Consider the following 16,803-nt stretch of genomic DNA (forward strand, 5'->3'; position numbering starts at 1 on the left):
CATGTCCTATGTGCAGGCTCTCACTCCCCTCCCCAGCCCACCCTCTCTTCACTCGCTCTCTTCGTGCTGACGATGCTGACCTTTTTTCAATTCTTTAAATACATCAGCTTTCTCACCTCCAAGCCTGCAAATACTATTTTCTCTGCCTGGAATAGTCTCCCTCTTCCTCTTTGCCGGCCTAGCTCCTCCCTCTCTTTCAGGTCTGTCCTAAAACACCCCTTCCTCCAGGAAGCCCTCCTTGATCCCGTGGTGGTTCTCATCTGCCCTGCCTAGCCTACCTTGGCCATGGCCTACCACACACTGTATTAAAATTGCCTCTTGGGTTGTCCATGTCCCCTGCCCAGCTCTGGGAGCTCTGGGAGGGCAGCACTGTAGCCACTGTTCTCTGCTGTACCCCTGAGCCTGGTACAGAATAGATGCTCAGTGCACACGTGGATGGGTGGATGGATGGGTAGGAGAATTTTGAAGGGGAAGATCTGCTCTGCTGGCTCCTGGTCTGGTGCTCTCCCCCTAAGCCAAGTGTCCGTTGAGTTGAGTGGATGGAGGCCAGAGGCCGGCCCTGTAAGGATACTCCCTGCTCCCCAGGCATTGAGGGGATGGCTGGGTGCTCACTGCACCTCTCCTGACCCTGACCTGCGCCCTCCCTGCCTCTCCCCTTGCCCAGAGCTCCCACTGGTGGCCATCGTCGGGGGTGACAATATCACAGCCCTTTTCCTGCAGCCTGTGACCCTGCAATGTGTGGGGACTGGGGTACCCGCCCCAAGTCTCCGCTGGTGGAAGGATGGGGTGGCCCTGGCAGCCTTGGGGGGGAAACTACAGGTACGTTCAGGGGCCCCAGGGCTGGTGGGGCAACTGGACACAGGTGGAGGGGTTGCTTTTTAGAGGTCCTAGTGACCCCGATGGGGGGCCCTGGCAGCCTGGGGGCAGGATGAGCGCTGGGTTGTGGACCTGAAGAGGGGCGGGGGTCCTAGACGGCTTCAGCTATCAGAGGGACATAGTGGGGGGGGAAGGGAAGTGTCCCTAGACTCTGAATGCAGAGCTTAGAACTCCACCTCCGGAGCCGAACTGTCCCCTTGACTCCTTCCTCCCGCCCCTGGGCTCTGCGGCAACTCGGCTGCTCCCCACGTCCCAGCATCCCTCTGACCACCCTCCACATGGCACACTGCCATCCCTCCTCCCCCCCACCCCAGATCGAGAAGGCGGACCTGAGGGATGAAGGCGTTTACACTTGTGCTGCCAGTAGCCTGGCTGGCGAGAGCAAAAGGGACGTGGCCCTCAAGGTGTTGGGTGAGGACAAGGGTGCCGGATGGGGGGTGACCCCGGGGGGGCCCCCGGGGCTGCTCTAGGGGGCCGGGGGGGATGGGATTTTAAAAACATAGCATGTCCTCATCTGCGTTCATACTTACCTTTGCTCGTCTTACTCATCTTTGGGTTCATTTACGTCCTTGCATGTGTGGGCAAATCCCTGGACTTGTCACTTTCCATCATGCCGGCTGTCGACTGTCCCTGCGGAGCTGGGCGCTGGGGTCGTCCCTGTTGTGCCCCTGCCATGAAGATGGGCAGCCCAATGCCTTGTTCTTGTGCGGGTTCAGGAGTGGGGTTCTTCCCTCAGAGGACAAGAGCCATTCGGGGCTTTTATGGCCCACACCCTTCGGGAAGGCCGGGGCGGGACCTCAGGGATGGCTGGGATGAGCTCCCAGAGCCCACATCCACCAAGCCAGGGCTCTCCTTGTCTCCCCTAGTGCCCCCCAACATTGAGCCGGGCCCGCTGAACAAGGCAGTGCTAGAAAATGCCTCAGTAACCTTGGAGTGTCTGGCTTCGGGCATGCCCCCTCCTGGTAAGACCCCTCCTCTGGGCTGAAAGCCATCTCCAAGCCGGCCCCGCTCCCCATCGAATGAGGCTGGCCGGTGCCCCAGGCAACACCTGGGCTGTGGACAGAACAGCAAGCATTCAGTAGGCTTTTCCCCTATTTCCCAAAATTTCCTCTCTTCCTTCTCGATGTCCCAGTGACTGCCAGGACCCAGAGCTTTGGCACGGGTGTCTGAGCGTGCAGGGGGCTTCTGTTCAGAGCTTGCAACTTCACAGGACTGCCCTGGGGCCCAGGGCCAGGACCAGGACCTCTGAGTTGTTGTCTGTCTGGGGCTCTTCTTTAGACCAGCAGCTGGGGCAAGGCCAGGAGCTTGGGGCTAGGTGTGAGTGTTCAGCAGACGGGGAGGGCCCTGGCAGCGTGTAAGGACGCTGAGGATACATTGGCCCATGCTTACAAGGGTGCGGATTTCGAGTGCACCATGTTTCCCTCTAAAGGTGGTTTCCTGGCAGGGAGATGAGGTGAGGGGAGTTGGGCTGGCTTTGACTCTCCTTGATCCTGGCTGCCCCAGCCTCCATCCCATGGAACGCCCCCTCTGCCTGTGTCCTGTCTCAGACAAGACTGCCCCGTTCCACCCCCAGCCTTCTTCCTGGAGAACTCCGGCTTGCTTGGTGCCCGAAATAAAGGCATGCCATGTGGCCCACCCTGGAAGCCTTTTGTGGATGCTCATTATCCAGGTGCAGTCTGAAGGGCTGGCTGGACTGCTTGCATCTCTCTTCTCTCCCCCAGATATCTCCTGGTTCAAGGGCCGCCAGCCTGTCTCTGCCCGGAAGGGAGTGACAGTGTCAGCTGATGGGAGAGTTCTCCACATTGAGCGGGCACGATTTTCTGATGCTGGGAGCTACCGCTGTGTGGCGTCCAATGTGGCAGGCAGCACAGAGCTGCAGTATGGGCTTCGGGTCAACGGTGAGCTGCCCCAGGACTAAAGGGGTCCTTGTCCAAAAAGTTGTCCTTCCATTTGTTTGTCTGTCAGTCTTTTCATCCATCCATCCATCCACCATCCATCTACCATCCATCCATCATCCATCTCTCATCCATCATTCCTCCATCCATCCATCCATCCTCCAACCATCCATCCATCCATCCATCCTTCCATCCTTCTATCCATCCATCCATCCATCCATCCATCCTTGCATCCTTCCATCCATCCACCATCCATCATCCATCCATCCATTTATCCATTATCCACCTATCCACCCATCATCCATCATCCATCCATCCATCCTGCCCACAGGTCCTCAGCCTTGTTACCCCATGCCATCCCCATAATAATGACCTCATGCTGACCAGAAGACCCAAGTTCAGGTGTTATTTCTGTCACTGTCTAGCTGGCAGGTGACTTGCCCTCTCTGATTCCCAGTCCCCCATCTGTAGAAGCCTCCTGGTGCTATTGTAAAGATGATATGATATGAGCCCCTTGAGAACTGTGGAGTGATGTACCCGTGTTGGGAGTGGCACTTTTGTTTGTGGCTGTGTGTTCTGCGGGGTGGCCCAGCCAGGGCCCTGCCGGCTTCGCCCTCAGTGAGGCTCACCCTGTGCTCTGTGTCACCCCACCTGCAGTGCCCCCACGCATCACATCGCCACCCAGCCTGCCAGGCCCCGTGCTGCTCAACGCCCCGGTCCGGCTGACCTGTGGTGCCACCGGAGCCCCCAGCCCCACGCTGCTGTGGCTGAAGGATGGAAACCCTGTGTCCACTGCTGGGGCCTCGGGCCTCCAGGTCAGCAGGCTGAGCAGCCCTGGCTTTCCTCCCTGGTGCCTCAGTAGGTAGCTAGGGGCAGAGGTCAGGCCCTGGGAGCTCCGAGGGGAGGGAGAAGCAGGGGCCTCCAAGGACGGTTCACTGAAGGGGGGAAGGAGAGCTGCTAAATGGAAAGTCTAGATCCTCATGGTCTCCAGAAACATAATGCATGGCGCCGATACGAGCTATATATATGATTTTTAAAAAGATTTATTTATTTATTTATTTATTTATTTAAGAGAGAGAGAGCATGGGGAGCAGGGGCAGAGGGAGAGAAAGTCTCAATCAGACTCCATGCTGAGCACGGAGCCCGATGCGGGGCTCGATCCCGCGACCCCAAGATCATGACCTGAGCTGAAACCAAGAGTCAGATGCTCAACCGACTGAGCCCCCCACATGCCCCAAGCCGTATATGTAATTTTAAACTTTCTAGTAGCCACATTCAAATTAGTAAAAAGAAATAAGTGAAACTAATTTTTAATGACATATTTTAGTTAGCCCAAACTATCCAAAAGTCTATGCATCATGTGATCGATATAGAAATTATTAAGATATTTGACATTTTTCTTTTTGTTCCAACTCTTTGAAGTCTGTTGTACGTATATTTTGTGCTTGGGGTTTAGCCCCGTTTCAAGGGCTCAGTAGCTGTAGCCCTGTTCTAGAGGACTCTTGGAGCACTGATGGCATTTGCCCACCTGCTGGCAGCAGTCCCGAGGTCTGGGCCCAGCTCCTGGTTCCCCTGCACTGTGGGGGGTTCTGGGGTCTGGAGCCTGCTGGGGCCAGCGTGTGAAGGTGTGGCTGCTGCCCCCTGAGGTGCATAAGCTCACGTGGGCTTCCTTCTGGGGGCGCAGGTCTTCCCTGGGGGCCGGGTCCTCACCCTGGCCAGAGCCCGGGCCTCGGACTCGGGCAGCTACTCGTGCGTGGCCGTGAGCGCGGTGGGTGAGGACCGCCGGGACGTCGTGCTGTATGTCCACAGTGAGTCTCCGGCTTGGGGTGCCGTCTGGTCCAGGCCAGTGGCTCAAGAAGCTGGGGCTGGGGGCTACCCCACCACGTCCGAAGGGCAAGGGGCAGTTGGCTGCGGGAGGCACCAGCCTGCGACCGTGGCTGCCATCACGAGGGGTCAGTTGGAGGGGAGCTCCCCTGTCGTGGACAGGTGGGTGGGCGGGCAGCCGCACAGCCAGGAGCTCCGTGTTCAGGGACAGGTGGAAGGAGCGAGACGTGGCGGAAAGAGCGCCGGGCCACGTCAGGAATCAGAAGTTCTCACTGTGCTAGGTCAAAGGGGGTAACTCCGTTGCAGGAAGGCAGTGGGGTGGGTGTTTGGAGCTCGTGAGTGTCATAGATGTGGGGTTCAAATCCTGCCTCTGCCACTTCCTAGCTCTGTGAGCTTGGGCTAGTCACTCTGCTTCTCTGAGCTTCCCTTTCTTTTTTTTTTTTTTTTAAGATTTATTTATTTATTTGAGAGAGAGAGAGAGCAGGGGGAGGGGCAGAGGGAGAGGGACACACAGACTCCACACTGAGTGCAGAGCCCAATGCAGGGCTCAATCCCATGACCCTGAGATCACGACCTGAGCCGAAATCAAGAATCGGACACTTAACCGACTGAGCCACCCAGGCGCCCCTGAGCCTCCCTTTCCTCATCTGTGAAATAGGGTGAAGATAGCACCCACCTTAGAGAGTGTCATGGGATTCACTACCCTCACGAAGCACAGTTACAATCACTGTTGTTTTAACACTTCCTCTTACGGGATTTTGGGGAAGTCTGCGGAGGTACACGAGAGAACTCTGGGAAACGTAGAGCCTTGGGTAGGAGGGGTGAGGAAGCCGTCCTTTCTAGCTCTTTCCCTTCGCTGGAGTGATAGGTCATGGGATTGCGTGCTCACTGTGTCATTGTGTTTAATCTCACGGAGCCCCCACGATTTTACAGGCGAGGAAATCGAGGCCCAGAGAGGCTGACCCATGTCACATCTCCAGGGCCTCACACGGTGCCTGCGTGGTAGACACAGGCCTCCAACCCAGGGGCTCGAACTCTAGACCCTGCCTTCCTAACCCTGACACTGCTCTGGTTATTTTTGTATCCGGGGAAAAGGTGTCTCAGGGATCTGCTTTTCAAAAAACTTTAAAAAGTAAATAAAGATATTATATTTCTAAAAAAATTTTGAGATAATTGTAAATTCACACGCAGTTGTAAGAATTCATACAGAGAGGTCCGGGGTCCCCTTCACCCACTTTCCCTCGATGGTATCCTCTCGTATAGCTAACGCACAAAATCGCACGTGGGATATTGACCTTGCTACGACCCATCAGCCTATTCAGATTTGGGAACCTCCTCTTGGAGCAGGACTGGGAAGGTCCTGGAGGGGAGGATAAGAGGGTTACAGCTCAGGGCGGAGGCCCCCGCCTAAAGCTGACTCCCCACCCCCTGGGGCTGACCCTGCGCACCTGCCTGAGACTCCTCTCCCGCCCCCCTGCCACAGCGCCCCCAAGCATCCTCGGGGAAGAGCTGAACGTGTCCGTCGTGGCCAACGAGTCCGTGGCCCTGGAGTGCCAGAGCCGAGCCGTGCCCCCTCCCGTGCTGAGCTGGAGGAAGGACGGCCGCCCCCTGGAGCCGCGGCGCGGCGTCCACCTCTCTGCAGACAAGGCCTTGTTGGAGGTGGGTGGCCTCTTGGGGGGCCGGCGGGGACTCCACCCACAGCAGAGCTAGCCCGGAGGGGAGGGGGCCTGCAGGTGTCCCCACGAGAGCAGTGCAGCTCAGTGTGACCCCGCGCCCGGGGCACAGCCTCCTGGCCTGGTGAGAAGCTGCTGCAGGGCCTCCCTCAGTCCCCACAAAGCTGAGCCTTTCTCTTTCCACCTGTTTTTCGCTCCTTGTTCAAAAGCCTCCTGGCCTTTGGGCATTAGATCCCTTCATCGGGCCCCTGGCCCAGCGAGGGAAGGGTGGGTTAGGGTCAGAGACTCCGGGGTCAGCCTGGATTTACATTTCAGCCCCATCTCCTCCTGACTGTGCCGCCTTAGGCAACGTCCTGACCACCCGGGGCCTCAGGTCCGTCACCTGTACGCACCTTGCCACCTTCTTCCTGGGGTGGCTGGGCTTCTTATGGAAGAAAGCTAGCCGCTAGAACAGCTCATCCATGTCAGCTACAGGACGGGGGGTGGCGTGATCACCCCTCTCCACCTTGTGATGCGATCATTCCCAACTCTGAGCCCCTCAATTTGGTTTCCTCTGCCCAGAATGCCTCCCCCTCCCCCCCTTCATTGTTCAAAGCCACGACCTAGCTTCATCACCCCCTCTGTCAGGATCTGACCTCTGAGGACAAGATCTCCTGCCCCCATCCTTCTTCATTTTCCACCTTCCCTTCTGGTCTGCTCTGGTGGACTTTCCAAAGAGGCCAGGAGCAGATTAAAGGCAGGAGAGGGGCTGGCCCAGCCACATGTCCACCATCCTTAGCAGGGCCGGGCTGTGGATATGAAGTGGGGTGAGGCTGGCAGGGCTGCCATTATGGGGACGCCCTTCCATGTGCCCGGCCCACGTCAGGCCACCACCAGCCGGGGCTTCTGGAAACTTCACGGGGCAGTAGGTGGGAGAGGTGCACTCATTGCCCCTGGGTTCCAGGTGGTGGGGGGGAATGCAGTGAGGTAAAGTGACCTACCCAAGGTCACAAGTCTGTCCAGGGGTAACCCCATCTCTGTGCTGCCCCTGCTGATGGATCATTCTTGCTCGTGGCCAGGTGAGCAGAGCGGAGGTGGGGGACGCAGGCCGTTATACCTGTGAGGCACTGAACCAGGCAGGCCGCTCGGAGAAGCACTACAACCTGAACGTCTGGGGTGAGGGTCTTGGGGGCTGGTCTGGGGTCCCTCCCCCTGCCCCTGCCGCAGCTGGCTCTCCTGCCCCCGCCCCCGGGGGAATGCTGCCTCAGTGGTCCCAGGATACAGGCTTTCTCCATTGCCCATCCCTCTCCCTCCCCAGCCCACTACGCACCCCACATCTCTCTCTGTGCTTCTGTTCATCCTCAGTGCCTCCTGTGTTCCCCTCAAGGGAACCCCGCACCCTGACCGTGACCGAGGGGCAACCTGCCAGGCTGTCCTGTGAATGTCGGGGCATCCCCTTCCCCAAGATCTCCTGGAGGAAGGACGGTATGATTGCTTCCCTCGCCCAGCCCCACCCTCGGTGCCCCTGCCCTCGCTGGGTGCCCCCCACCCCACAGCCTAGCTGAGCTGGAGACAAGTGGGCTTACTGCCCTGGGGGTAAGGGTGCTGGTTATGGAAGTGACGCTGCCTTCAGCCCCTCTCTGCTCAGTCCCCAAGTCTGCCGGGGGCCCCAGCCCCCTCCTAGCCGGCGAGAGCTGGATCGGTCCTTAGGCTTCTCTTCCAGAAAGCCCTCCCTGACCCCCACCCCAGGCCAGGGCAGGGCCTCCTGGATACGGCCCCTGTGTGTTAACCTGTCATGTAGCCATCTCAGTCTTTCAGTGTCTGTTCTCCTATGAGTCTGAGCCCCGTGGGGCACTGTCTTGGCTATGGCTGAATTCCAGGTCAATAAATATTTGGAATTCATTCATTTAACCAGTATTTACTGAGAGCCTCTCCGTGCCAGGCCCCCTTCTGGGCATTGGAAATATGGTGGTGGATTGGGGTAGTCAGATAATAAACTGAGAGTTAGTGAATAACTTTGATGGAAAGTATTATCTATGGAGAAAAATAAAACCGAAAGAGGGAGATGTTTGCAGTTTCAGGCTGGGTGACCAGGGATATTTCGCCAAGCAGAATTTAAGAAGGTGAGGGAGGGATGAACATGAGAATATTGCAGGGAAAAAACATTTCAGGCAGAGGTATGAGCAGGTGCAAAGGCCCTGGGGCAGGAATAAGCCAAGCATGTTTGAAGAGCAGGCAAAGAGGAAATGGGCTGGAGCAGAGTCATCAAGGGAGAGGTACCAGGAGATGGTCACCAGAGTGATGGGGGCTAGATGGGAGGCCACTCTAATGATCTTGACTTTTACCTTGAGAGGAATGGGGCTACCTCCTCTGGACAGAGGAGGACCACAATCCAATTTATCCTCTAACAAATTCACCCTGCCAGCCGTGCTGAGAACAGACCATTGAGAGCAAGGGTGGCCCCTGAGAGGCTTGGTGCAGGGTTCCAAGCGAGAGATCCTGACCGCCCGGAGCAGGCAGTAGCCGTGAGGTGGCGAGAGGGGTCCAGAGTCTGGATGCCTTTCGAAGGTAGTGCTGGCAGATGTCCTGCCAGGTTGGTTAGGAAGAGAGAAGGAGGAGTCGGGGTAACTTGAGGTTTTGGTCTGAGAGTCAGGAGAGGAGTACCAGCATCACCAAGAGGGAGAGACTGGGGGGCAGGTCTGGGGGCAGACCTAGAGTTTGGGGCTTGTTCATTTGGAGACCTCTGTTAGGCACCCGATGAGATGTCAAGCGGGCAGTCAGGGGGAGGTGTCTGGAGCTGGAGGAGAGATCTGGGCTAGGGATCAGTCTGGGAGCAGCAAGGCAGGCCAGCAGGGGGGAGAACATGGACAGAGAAAAGGTAAGGGGGAGCTGCTTGCTCTCCCTCCCCAGGAGCCTGCAGCTAGATGAATGGATCATTTGGTAGCCTTCGTTGAGCCCGACTATGTGTCAGGCCCCAAGGAGCTCCTAAGGATCCCAGGGAGGATGGGAGGCAGGGTCTGCCTTCCTGGAGGGTCCGGGCTGGGCTGGGATTCGGATGGGACACTGCTCTGCAGGCAGATCTGCAATGAGGAGAAGCCTGGGGGTTGTGGGAGCTCAGAGGGGGTGCCAGCGGCAGCTTTGGCAATCAGGGAAGACTTCTTGGTCGAGGTGATGTGGAAGCGGACACCTGAAGTTGTAAGCAGGAGTTGGCCAGGATGGGGGGAGAGGAGGACAAACGTTCTTTCTCGCTGCATCCAGGTCAGCCCTTGCCGGGGGAGGGGAACAGCCTCGAGCAGGTGTCGGCTGTGGGGCGGTTCCTGTACCTGGGACGGGCCCAGCTGGCCCAGGACGGCACGTACACCTGTGAGTGCAGCAACGTGGCGGGAAATAGCAGCCAGGACCAGCTGCTGGAGGTGCATGGTGAGCCGGGCTGGGATGACCTGAACCAGGTGGAAGGGGCCAGAAGGCGGGGCAACCGGGCACCCTGGTAGGGCCAACCGCATCCTCCAGAATCCCAGCAAAGGCAGGAACTGTGGCAATGAGAACTTAGGTGGCTGGTGTTTTATGAACCGCCCTCCCCCACCCCCCAGTCAGCTTGAGGGACGACAGGGTCCCAAGCAGCCCCCATTGGCCCAGAGAAACCAAATAAATCTTGAAACAGTTGGAAACAAAGCAGTATAAAATGTATGTGAAGCTCCTGGGTGGACTTGTCCTGCAGGGATGAAATCAGATACACAGCCTTATAAAAATCGTTCTAAAAATAAAACCAGGAAGAGCGTTGTTGAGCATCCCCCCTGTGCAATAAGGCCCTGCCCCAAACGGTCCCAGGGACTGTTTAAGCTCCAGGAAGGCCCTGGTTTCTGCAGAAGGAGACCCCGCACAGACCTTGTCAGGGCTGTGCTGGGTGACCCTGTCCTCCGAACAGCGGGCCTGCCCCTGATTCCCAGGGTGTGGGAGAGGGGCCGGGGGTACTGTTGTGACCCCATTATAGAGATGGAAAATGGGTGCCCCGAGAGGTGAGGTCACCTGGCAAGGTCAGCGAGTGGCCGGGGGAGCTTAGCCTGCATGGGGGCGGGCCTGGCTCGTGGCGAGTGTCCAGCGCCCAGCGGCCACGGTGGCCTGCCCTGACAGGCATTTTCTTCATCCTCAGTTCCCCCTCGGATCGCTGGCCCCCGGGAGTCCCCCACACAGGTCTCCGTGGTCCAGGATGGGGAGGCCACTCTGCAGTGCAATGCCACGGGGAAGCCCCCACCCAGGGTGGCATGGGAGCGGGACGGCCGGCCACTGAGGGCCGAGCCTGGCCTGCGGCTGCAGAACCAGGGTCAGAGGCTGCACGTGGAGCGGGCTCAGGCTGCCCACAGTGGACGCTACAGCTGCGTGGCCGAGAACGTGGCCGGAAGGGCCGAGAGGAGGTTTGCGCTCTCCGTGCTGGGTGAGGACCGGCAGCGTGTTGGAGGAGGGCGGGGAGCGGGGCCGATTGGAGAGAGCAAGGCCACTCCAACCTGCGGGCACAGCCCCTTGTTCTCCCAGGAGTCGGGCCACTGATGGGGCCACTGTTGGGGGGAAGCCTTGAGTATTGCTCTCAAAATCAGGACTGGCTCCAAATCGCCCTCATTTCCTCCCTCCTTCTCTCCCTTACTTGCTGTTCCTCTACTCCGTTCCTGGCCCTGGGGAAATAAGCAGTCTCTATCCTGCATGATTCCTGTGTGATGGGGGGTTCCAGGGCCTCTGGCTAGGTGAGGTACTTCCCAACACTGTCATGGGAAGTCAGGGCGGCCTCCTGTAGGAGGTGACCTTTTAGCTGAAATGTAAAAGCTGAGTAGGAGTTAACCAGGTGCCAGGGTGCGGGGAACAGTGTGCAGGACAGAGGGAACAGACTCTACAGAGGCCTGGAGGGGTGATATGGCACTTTCAGGGTGGCTGCAGCAGCCTCGTGATTCTAATCTTTTATTGAGCTCCTATTGTATGCCTCAAGGTAGGGGCAGGAAGTGGTAAGAGATAAGGTGGGCAAGCTGGGTTTAGGGAGGCCTCTCTCGTCATGCCCTCCTCCACCTCCCTGCCCCCCTCCATCTCCCAGGGATCCCTGGCCTCTCCCACTTATCCCCGCCTGATAGAGTGTGGCTTCCTTTTGGAATGGATCCTTTAGAAAGTGCAGAGGTGCCACTTACCACCGCTGTGGAGATTCAGGGGCGTATCTGTGTTCCCCCTGGCTCTAGTTCCAGTCCCGTTGCTCAGCCTGGGCGCTGTGCTAAGCGCTTGTTGAGTCCTCCTGGCATCCCATTCAGGTGTTTGCCTGAAGCCAAAGCTGAGCCTGTGGCCACCAGTCACTCCCTTTAGTGGGAGCTGCTCTGATCTTGTCACTTCTGCTCCTCGGACTCTCCCGACTGGGGGTGGGGGTCCTTGTGGGGGGACAGCTGTTAGGGGGCGGGGAAGGAGCATACAGCGCCCATCTGCATCCTGAATGCGGTTTCTCCTCCGTGTCTAGTGCCCCCAGAGCTCATCGGAGACTTGGACCCACTGACCAACGTCTCCGCTGCCTTGCACAGCCCCTTGACGATGCTCTGTGAAGCCGCAGGTGTCCCGTCCCCAGGGGTCCACTGGTTCCGAGGAGAGGAGCCCATCAGCCCCAGGGAGGGCACCTACCTCTTGGCAGGTAAGGTGCCAGCCAGCGGAGTATCTGGTTTTCAGGTCTGGCCCTCTGCCTGTGCCTCTGTTTATCACATGTCCATGACCTCTGACCCTTTGCTGCCAGGCCTGGTTGGGATAACCATTGAGCTGTTGGTCCCCCACGAGTGCAACCAAAAACACTGGCTAGCTGAGGTACTCCAGGAAAGACAATTGGATTTAAATAAGTTCGGAAAAGACTTCCTGCTCTGTTCCCCTCCTGAAGACCGACAGTGACTTTGCATAGTTTAGGTTCTGATAAGTCCTGCAGGAAAAAAAAATTCTCATGCCACGTCTATAACATCCTCCAGAACAGTAACATACTTTTGAAATGCTGAGTTAAGCACCTTCTCTGAATATTCATCCTCCCCAGAAAGCTGGTTTGTGATGGTTCTTATTGGTATACAAGTGGGGAAACTGAGGACCAAGAGGCAGTGTCCCATCCAAACCTTGCAGGAACTTCAAGACCACTGAAGCTCAGCTTCAGTGACTCAACAGTTGTTCCACACAGCCAAAGCCGGGATGGCAAATAAATTTTCCCTTGTGCACCACTTCTGAGCATTTGGTAGGGGCTACCAGATGCCTTGTGATATGAATTCAGAGACTGTTTCTGGGAAGAAAGGAGCATGGCAATCCATTAGTGATGTCTGCCCTGGGTGCAGGAACAGCAGTAATGACATTTCCTGTGTATCTGCTTTCCCTGGGCAGGTCTTAGATGATCCTTGATTGTGTTCCCCTGGGAGAAACTGGCTTGCCTCTGAGAGGTCCTTGGGAGAAGGTGGCTTTTTTTCTAGGTCTGCTAGAATAGAATGCAGGCATCTGGCCTGGGCTAGGACTGCAGAGCCCATTGCTGTCCTTTCAGCCCCAGCCAATCCCCAGAACCAGGGGTAGCCAGGGGACAGATGCTTCTTACTAGAACAGGGTCCTCAGGTTTACCCATGTGCCTGTCTAATGTCCAGGGGGCTCCCTCCATCTGTTTACCCTCCTGGGCCTCAGTTTCCCCATCTGAGGAAAGGAGCACTGGGAGGGGGACACACACACATCTAATGACAATATCTGGTGCACTCCTCTTCCTGGTGAGCAGCCTGGGCTAAGCTTAGGACAGAGGTTGCTCATAGCTGTGCTTGGAGCCCACTCTTCTTCCTCCCCAGGTGGCTGGATGCTGAGGATGACCCGGGCACAGGAACAAGACAGAGGTTTCTACTCGTGCCTGGCAAGCAATGAGGCTGGGGAGGTTCGGAGAAACTTCAGTGTCGACGTCCTGGGTATGTCACAGCCCCATTCTCCTGTGCACCCCACGGATTCCTCCTCTCCCACCTAGGAGCTTCTGGGAGCCCATGCCCAGGACTTAGGGTTCGTGCTGTAGCAGGGTACTCAGCACAGGAAGGAGGGAGAGGCCAAGCCTTGTTTTCTTTGCCTGATGAGCAACCTCTGCTTTAAGGCTGCCATAGAACTTTCTGGAAACAGCAGGGACTAACCCAAAGTGGAAGGGGGCGTATATTTTCAACACCACCCAACTGCCTTCCTCTGATCAGGGCCTTCCCCCAGAGGCACTGGTGCTTCCCTCAGCCAGAACCAAATGTTTATTGAACTCACTGCCCCATGGAAGCAGGCACAAGGGAATGGGAAACTGAGGCACGGGGAACTGAAGGCAGTTGCCTTAGGCTCTTGGTTCTGGGCTCTTGCCTTCCTGCTTCACAGTCCTTCAGCCAACCCTGGTCAGTAACCATCTGTCTCCCTGCTTCTCCCAGTTCCTCCCAGGATTGAGAACGAGGACCTGGAGGAGGCGGTCAAGGTCCCCGAGGGGCAGACAGCTCAGCTGACATGCAACACCACAGGTAAGGGCCACACACACAGTGGGCTGGGAAGAGGCATGAGAAGACAGCTTCAGAGAGGAGGGGTTCCCTGGGGGTCCCAGCCTGCCCCCAGTCCCACTGCTCCCCACGGAGGGTCTCTCAAATCATGAACTTGGCACCACATCCCTGCTCATCTTTGCACCGCTATGCTTCTGCCCCCAAACACTCCCCCCCACCCCCACTCCTCACCTGACTACAGACCTCTGCTTCTAGGACTTCCCACAAGGAGTCCGTGGCTGACCCCTTGGGCCCATGGGCTACCTCCACTGGGCTCCCACAGGCCCCAGGGCTTTCTTGTCCCAGCACTAAGCACACTAGACCATAGTAACCTTGGGACATCTGTATACCCCAGTCGGGCTCAGAGGTCCTTGAGGACCCAAGGACTGCTTTGTCACCATGGTTTTCCCAGTGTCTGACAGAGCAGGCTCCCATTAATGCTTATGGACTGGGCTGTTTGGCTGGCTGGCTGGCTGGCTGGAAGGATGGATGGATAGATGGAAGAATGGATGGGGAGGTGGGTGGATGGATGGATGGAAGGATAAATGGAGAGGTGGGTGGATAGATGGATGGGTGGATGGGGAGGTAGATGGGTGGGTGGATGGATGGATGGGGAGGTGGGTGGATAGATGGATGGATAGGTGAAAGGAATAACTTGCCTTTCTGTCTTGCCTGTCTACACCACGCCATCTCAGCCCACTCCTCCATAAGGAAAAGGCAGTCAACCGCATAGGAAAGGACCCAGACCAGGCTTGATGGCTGCTCTGTGTCTTGCCCTGCTGCATGGGCCTCTGGGACTGAGATGAAGAATCCATGTCCTCTGCCCTATCCTGGAGCCGCCTCTGACCTCTTGGCCTCTAGTCAGAACCTGCTAAATTGTCCCACCTGCCTCTCCGCCTCCTTACAGGCCACCCACAGCCCAAGGTCACGTGGTTCAAAGATGGCCGGCCCCTGGCTGGTGGAGACACCCACCTCATTTCTCCAGACGGAGCCCTCCTGCAGGTCCTCCAGGCCAACCTGTCCAGTTCTGGCCACTACTCCTGCATTGCAGCCAACGCTGTGGGGGAGAAGACCAAACACTTCCAGCTCAGTGTCCTGGGTAAGTGCTGGGCCTCTTCCGGCCACCCTGGGTGCCGACGGGAGGGAGAACCAAGGTGACCAGCTCCTTACAGACAGTGTCCACAAAGCCTTCTCCTATTTTTTCCCCCATTTCTCCGGGTTCAACGATAACAACAATAACACCACCACAACAAAATAATAGCTCTGTTGGCTGAACATTAATCATGGGCTAGGCATTTGGACAGGCCTGATTGGTTGGATCTTCACAACAAGCCTAGGAGATGGGAGATGTGCTTGTTCTGTGTCACCAGTGAAGCTCTGAGGCTTAGAGAGGTGACTGGGCCCCTAGGTGTACAACTCCTGAGGGCAATCAGCATGAACTGTCTTGTCAGGAGAAACGGGGAGCTAGTAGATGAGAGGGACACAGCCTGGCTTAATAAAATCTGTTTCTAAAAATGCTGGTGGTAAAGGGGACAGTCCCCTGTGGGACCTGAAAGAGGAAATTTTAGGACCAATGAAAGCAGAGCTATTCTGCATATCAGGGAACCCTCCGGAACACAAGCAGAACTGACAAGGCTCTGGTAAATCAGTAGACCGTCTGGATGTTAAGAGACTACTGGGGAAACCCAGGCAGAAATTGTCCAGCTTCCCCTGTGGCATTGCTTAGTGGTAGAAAGCCTAGGCTCTGAAGCTAAACACCAGGGTCTGAGACTTTTCTGGATCTTTGGGCCCAGGGTTAGGGATCTCTGTTAACGATCACACCCCCTGCCTCCCCCACAGTGGTTCCCACCATCCTGGGAGTGACCGAGGACAGTGCAGATGAGGAGGTGACGGTGACCATCAACAACCCCATTTCTCTGATCTGCGAGGCGCTGGCCTTCCCCTCCCCCACCATCACCTGGATGAAGGATGGCGTCCCATTTGAGGCTTCGAACAACATCCAGCTGCTCCCAGGTGATGCCCTGTGTAGGGGGAAGAAGCAAAAGGACAGGAGTCATGTTCTTGGGCCTGAGGTCATGTGACCAGGGGGTGACCCTGGCTACTGTCCCTGCAAGCAGGCACCCACGGGCTGCAGATCCTGAATGCCCAGAAGGAAGATGCGGGCCAGTACACCTGTGTCGTCACCAATGAACTTGGGGAGGCCATGAAGAACTACCACGTTGAAGTGCTCAGTGAGTCAGGGACCCTCCAGGGCACCAGCAGGGCAGGCAGGAGGCTGCGTGGGAGCCCAGGGTCCCCCGGCACCTGAGCCCCACAGACACCCTAGGCCCCTTCCTATGGCTTGTCTCCTCTGATGGTCCGAGGAAGCCAGGGCTGACTCAGTCACTTGAGGGCCCAGGGCCCAGGAGACGGGGGAACAAGCGAGTTAGGACTTGGGTCACGTGGACGCCCAGATCCACACCAGTCCTGGTTTCCTTCTGCCACCTGCACTGTGGTACGGCCAGAGACCCCACAACTTGAGACCCAGCACCCCCAGAATGGACCCCAGAGGTCACCCCAGGAATTCCCCTGCCCCAGACATGCCCTGTCCTATAAACCACTGACAACCAGCACTCTCTCCCCTAAGCGAACAGCCGCAGGAGCAGGTCCGTCTTCAGGGTCCCTGTTCCTCGGCTCTCGGGAACCTGCCCCCCATTTCTGGGACTGCCCTGGGTGCAGGGTGAGCCCTGGGTCTCAGCACCCCTTTCCTAGGCCTGCTCCTCAGACCCCCTTGTGGTTTTCAGTCCCCCCTTCCATCTCCAAAGACGACCCCTTGGGGGAGGCCAGCGTGAAGGAAGTGAAGACTAAGGTCAACAGTACCTTGACCCTGGAGTGTGAGAGCTGGGCCGTGCCCCCACCCACTATCAGCTGGTATAAGGACGGACGGGTGAGTGAGGAAACCCTGGGGGGGCCCCCTGCTTCTGCTTGGAACCTTCCAGAGAAGCCCGTCAGAGCACCTGGCCCCAGGGCCGGCCTGGGCCCTCCCCCACTTTATATTTT

At 57.4% G+C, this 16,803-nt stretch overlaps 1 protein-coding gene across 1 annotated transcript in view; it reads left to right on the top strand.

The window, feature by feature from the left end:
- Positions 1-16,803, top strand: part of HMCN2 (hemicentin 2) — a 148,486-nt gene that overhangs the window by 81,416 nt on the left and 50,267 nt on the right. The window contains exons 35-52 of the mRNA XM_032419010.1: positions 665-819; positions 1,191-1,287; positions 1,743-1,838; positions 2,598-2,774; positions 3,429-3,586; positions 4,456-4,579; positions 6,079-6,254; positions 7,327-7,423; positions 7,613-7,732; positions 9,506-9,667; positions 10,398-10,679; positions 11,733-11,900; positions 13,063-13,176; positions 13,663-13,749; positions 14,672-14,863; positions 15,604-15,777; positions 15,882-15,995; positions 16,548-16,690. Coding sequence (XP_032274901.1) covers positions 665-819; positions 1,191-1,287; positions 1,743-1,838; positions 2,598-2,774; positions 3,429-3,586; positions 4,456-4,579; positions 6,079-6,254; positions 7,327-7,423; positions 7,613-7,732; positions 9,506-9,667; positions 10,398-10,679; positions 11,733-11,900; positions 13,063-13,176; positions 13,663-13,749; positions 14,672-14,863; positions 15,604-15,777; positions 15,882-15,995; positions 16,548-16,690 — 2,636 coding nt within the window. The remainder of the gene's footprint in view (positions 1-664; positions 820-1,190; positions 1,288-1,742; positions 1,839-2,597; positions 2,775-3,428; positions 3,587-4,455; positions 4,580-6,078; positions 6,255-7,326; positions 7,424-7,612; positions 7,733-9,505; positions 9,668-10,397; positions 10,680-11,732; positions 11,901-13,062; positions 13,177-13,662; positions 13,750-14,671; positions 14,864-15,603; positions 15,778-15,881; positions 15,996-16,547; positions 16,691-16,803) is intronic.

This window comes from Phoca vitulina, unplaced genomic scaffold (assembly GCF_004348235.1).
Source record: "Phoca vitulina isolate PV1807 unplaced genomic scaffold, GSC_HSeal_1.0 scaffold21, whole genome shotgun sequence".
Classification (NCBI taxonomy): domain Eukaryota; kingdom Metazoa; phylum Chordata; class Mammalia; order Carnivora; family Phocidae; genus Phoca; species Phoca vitulina.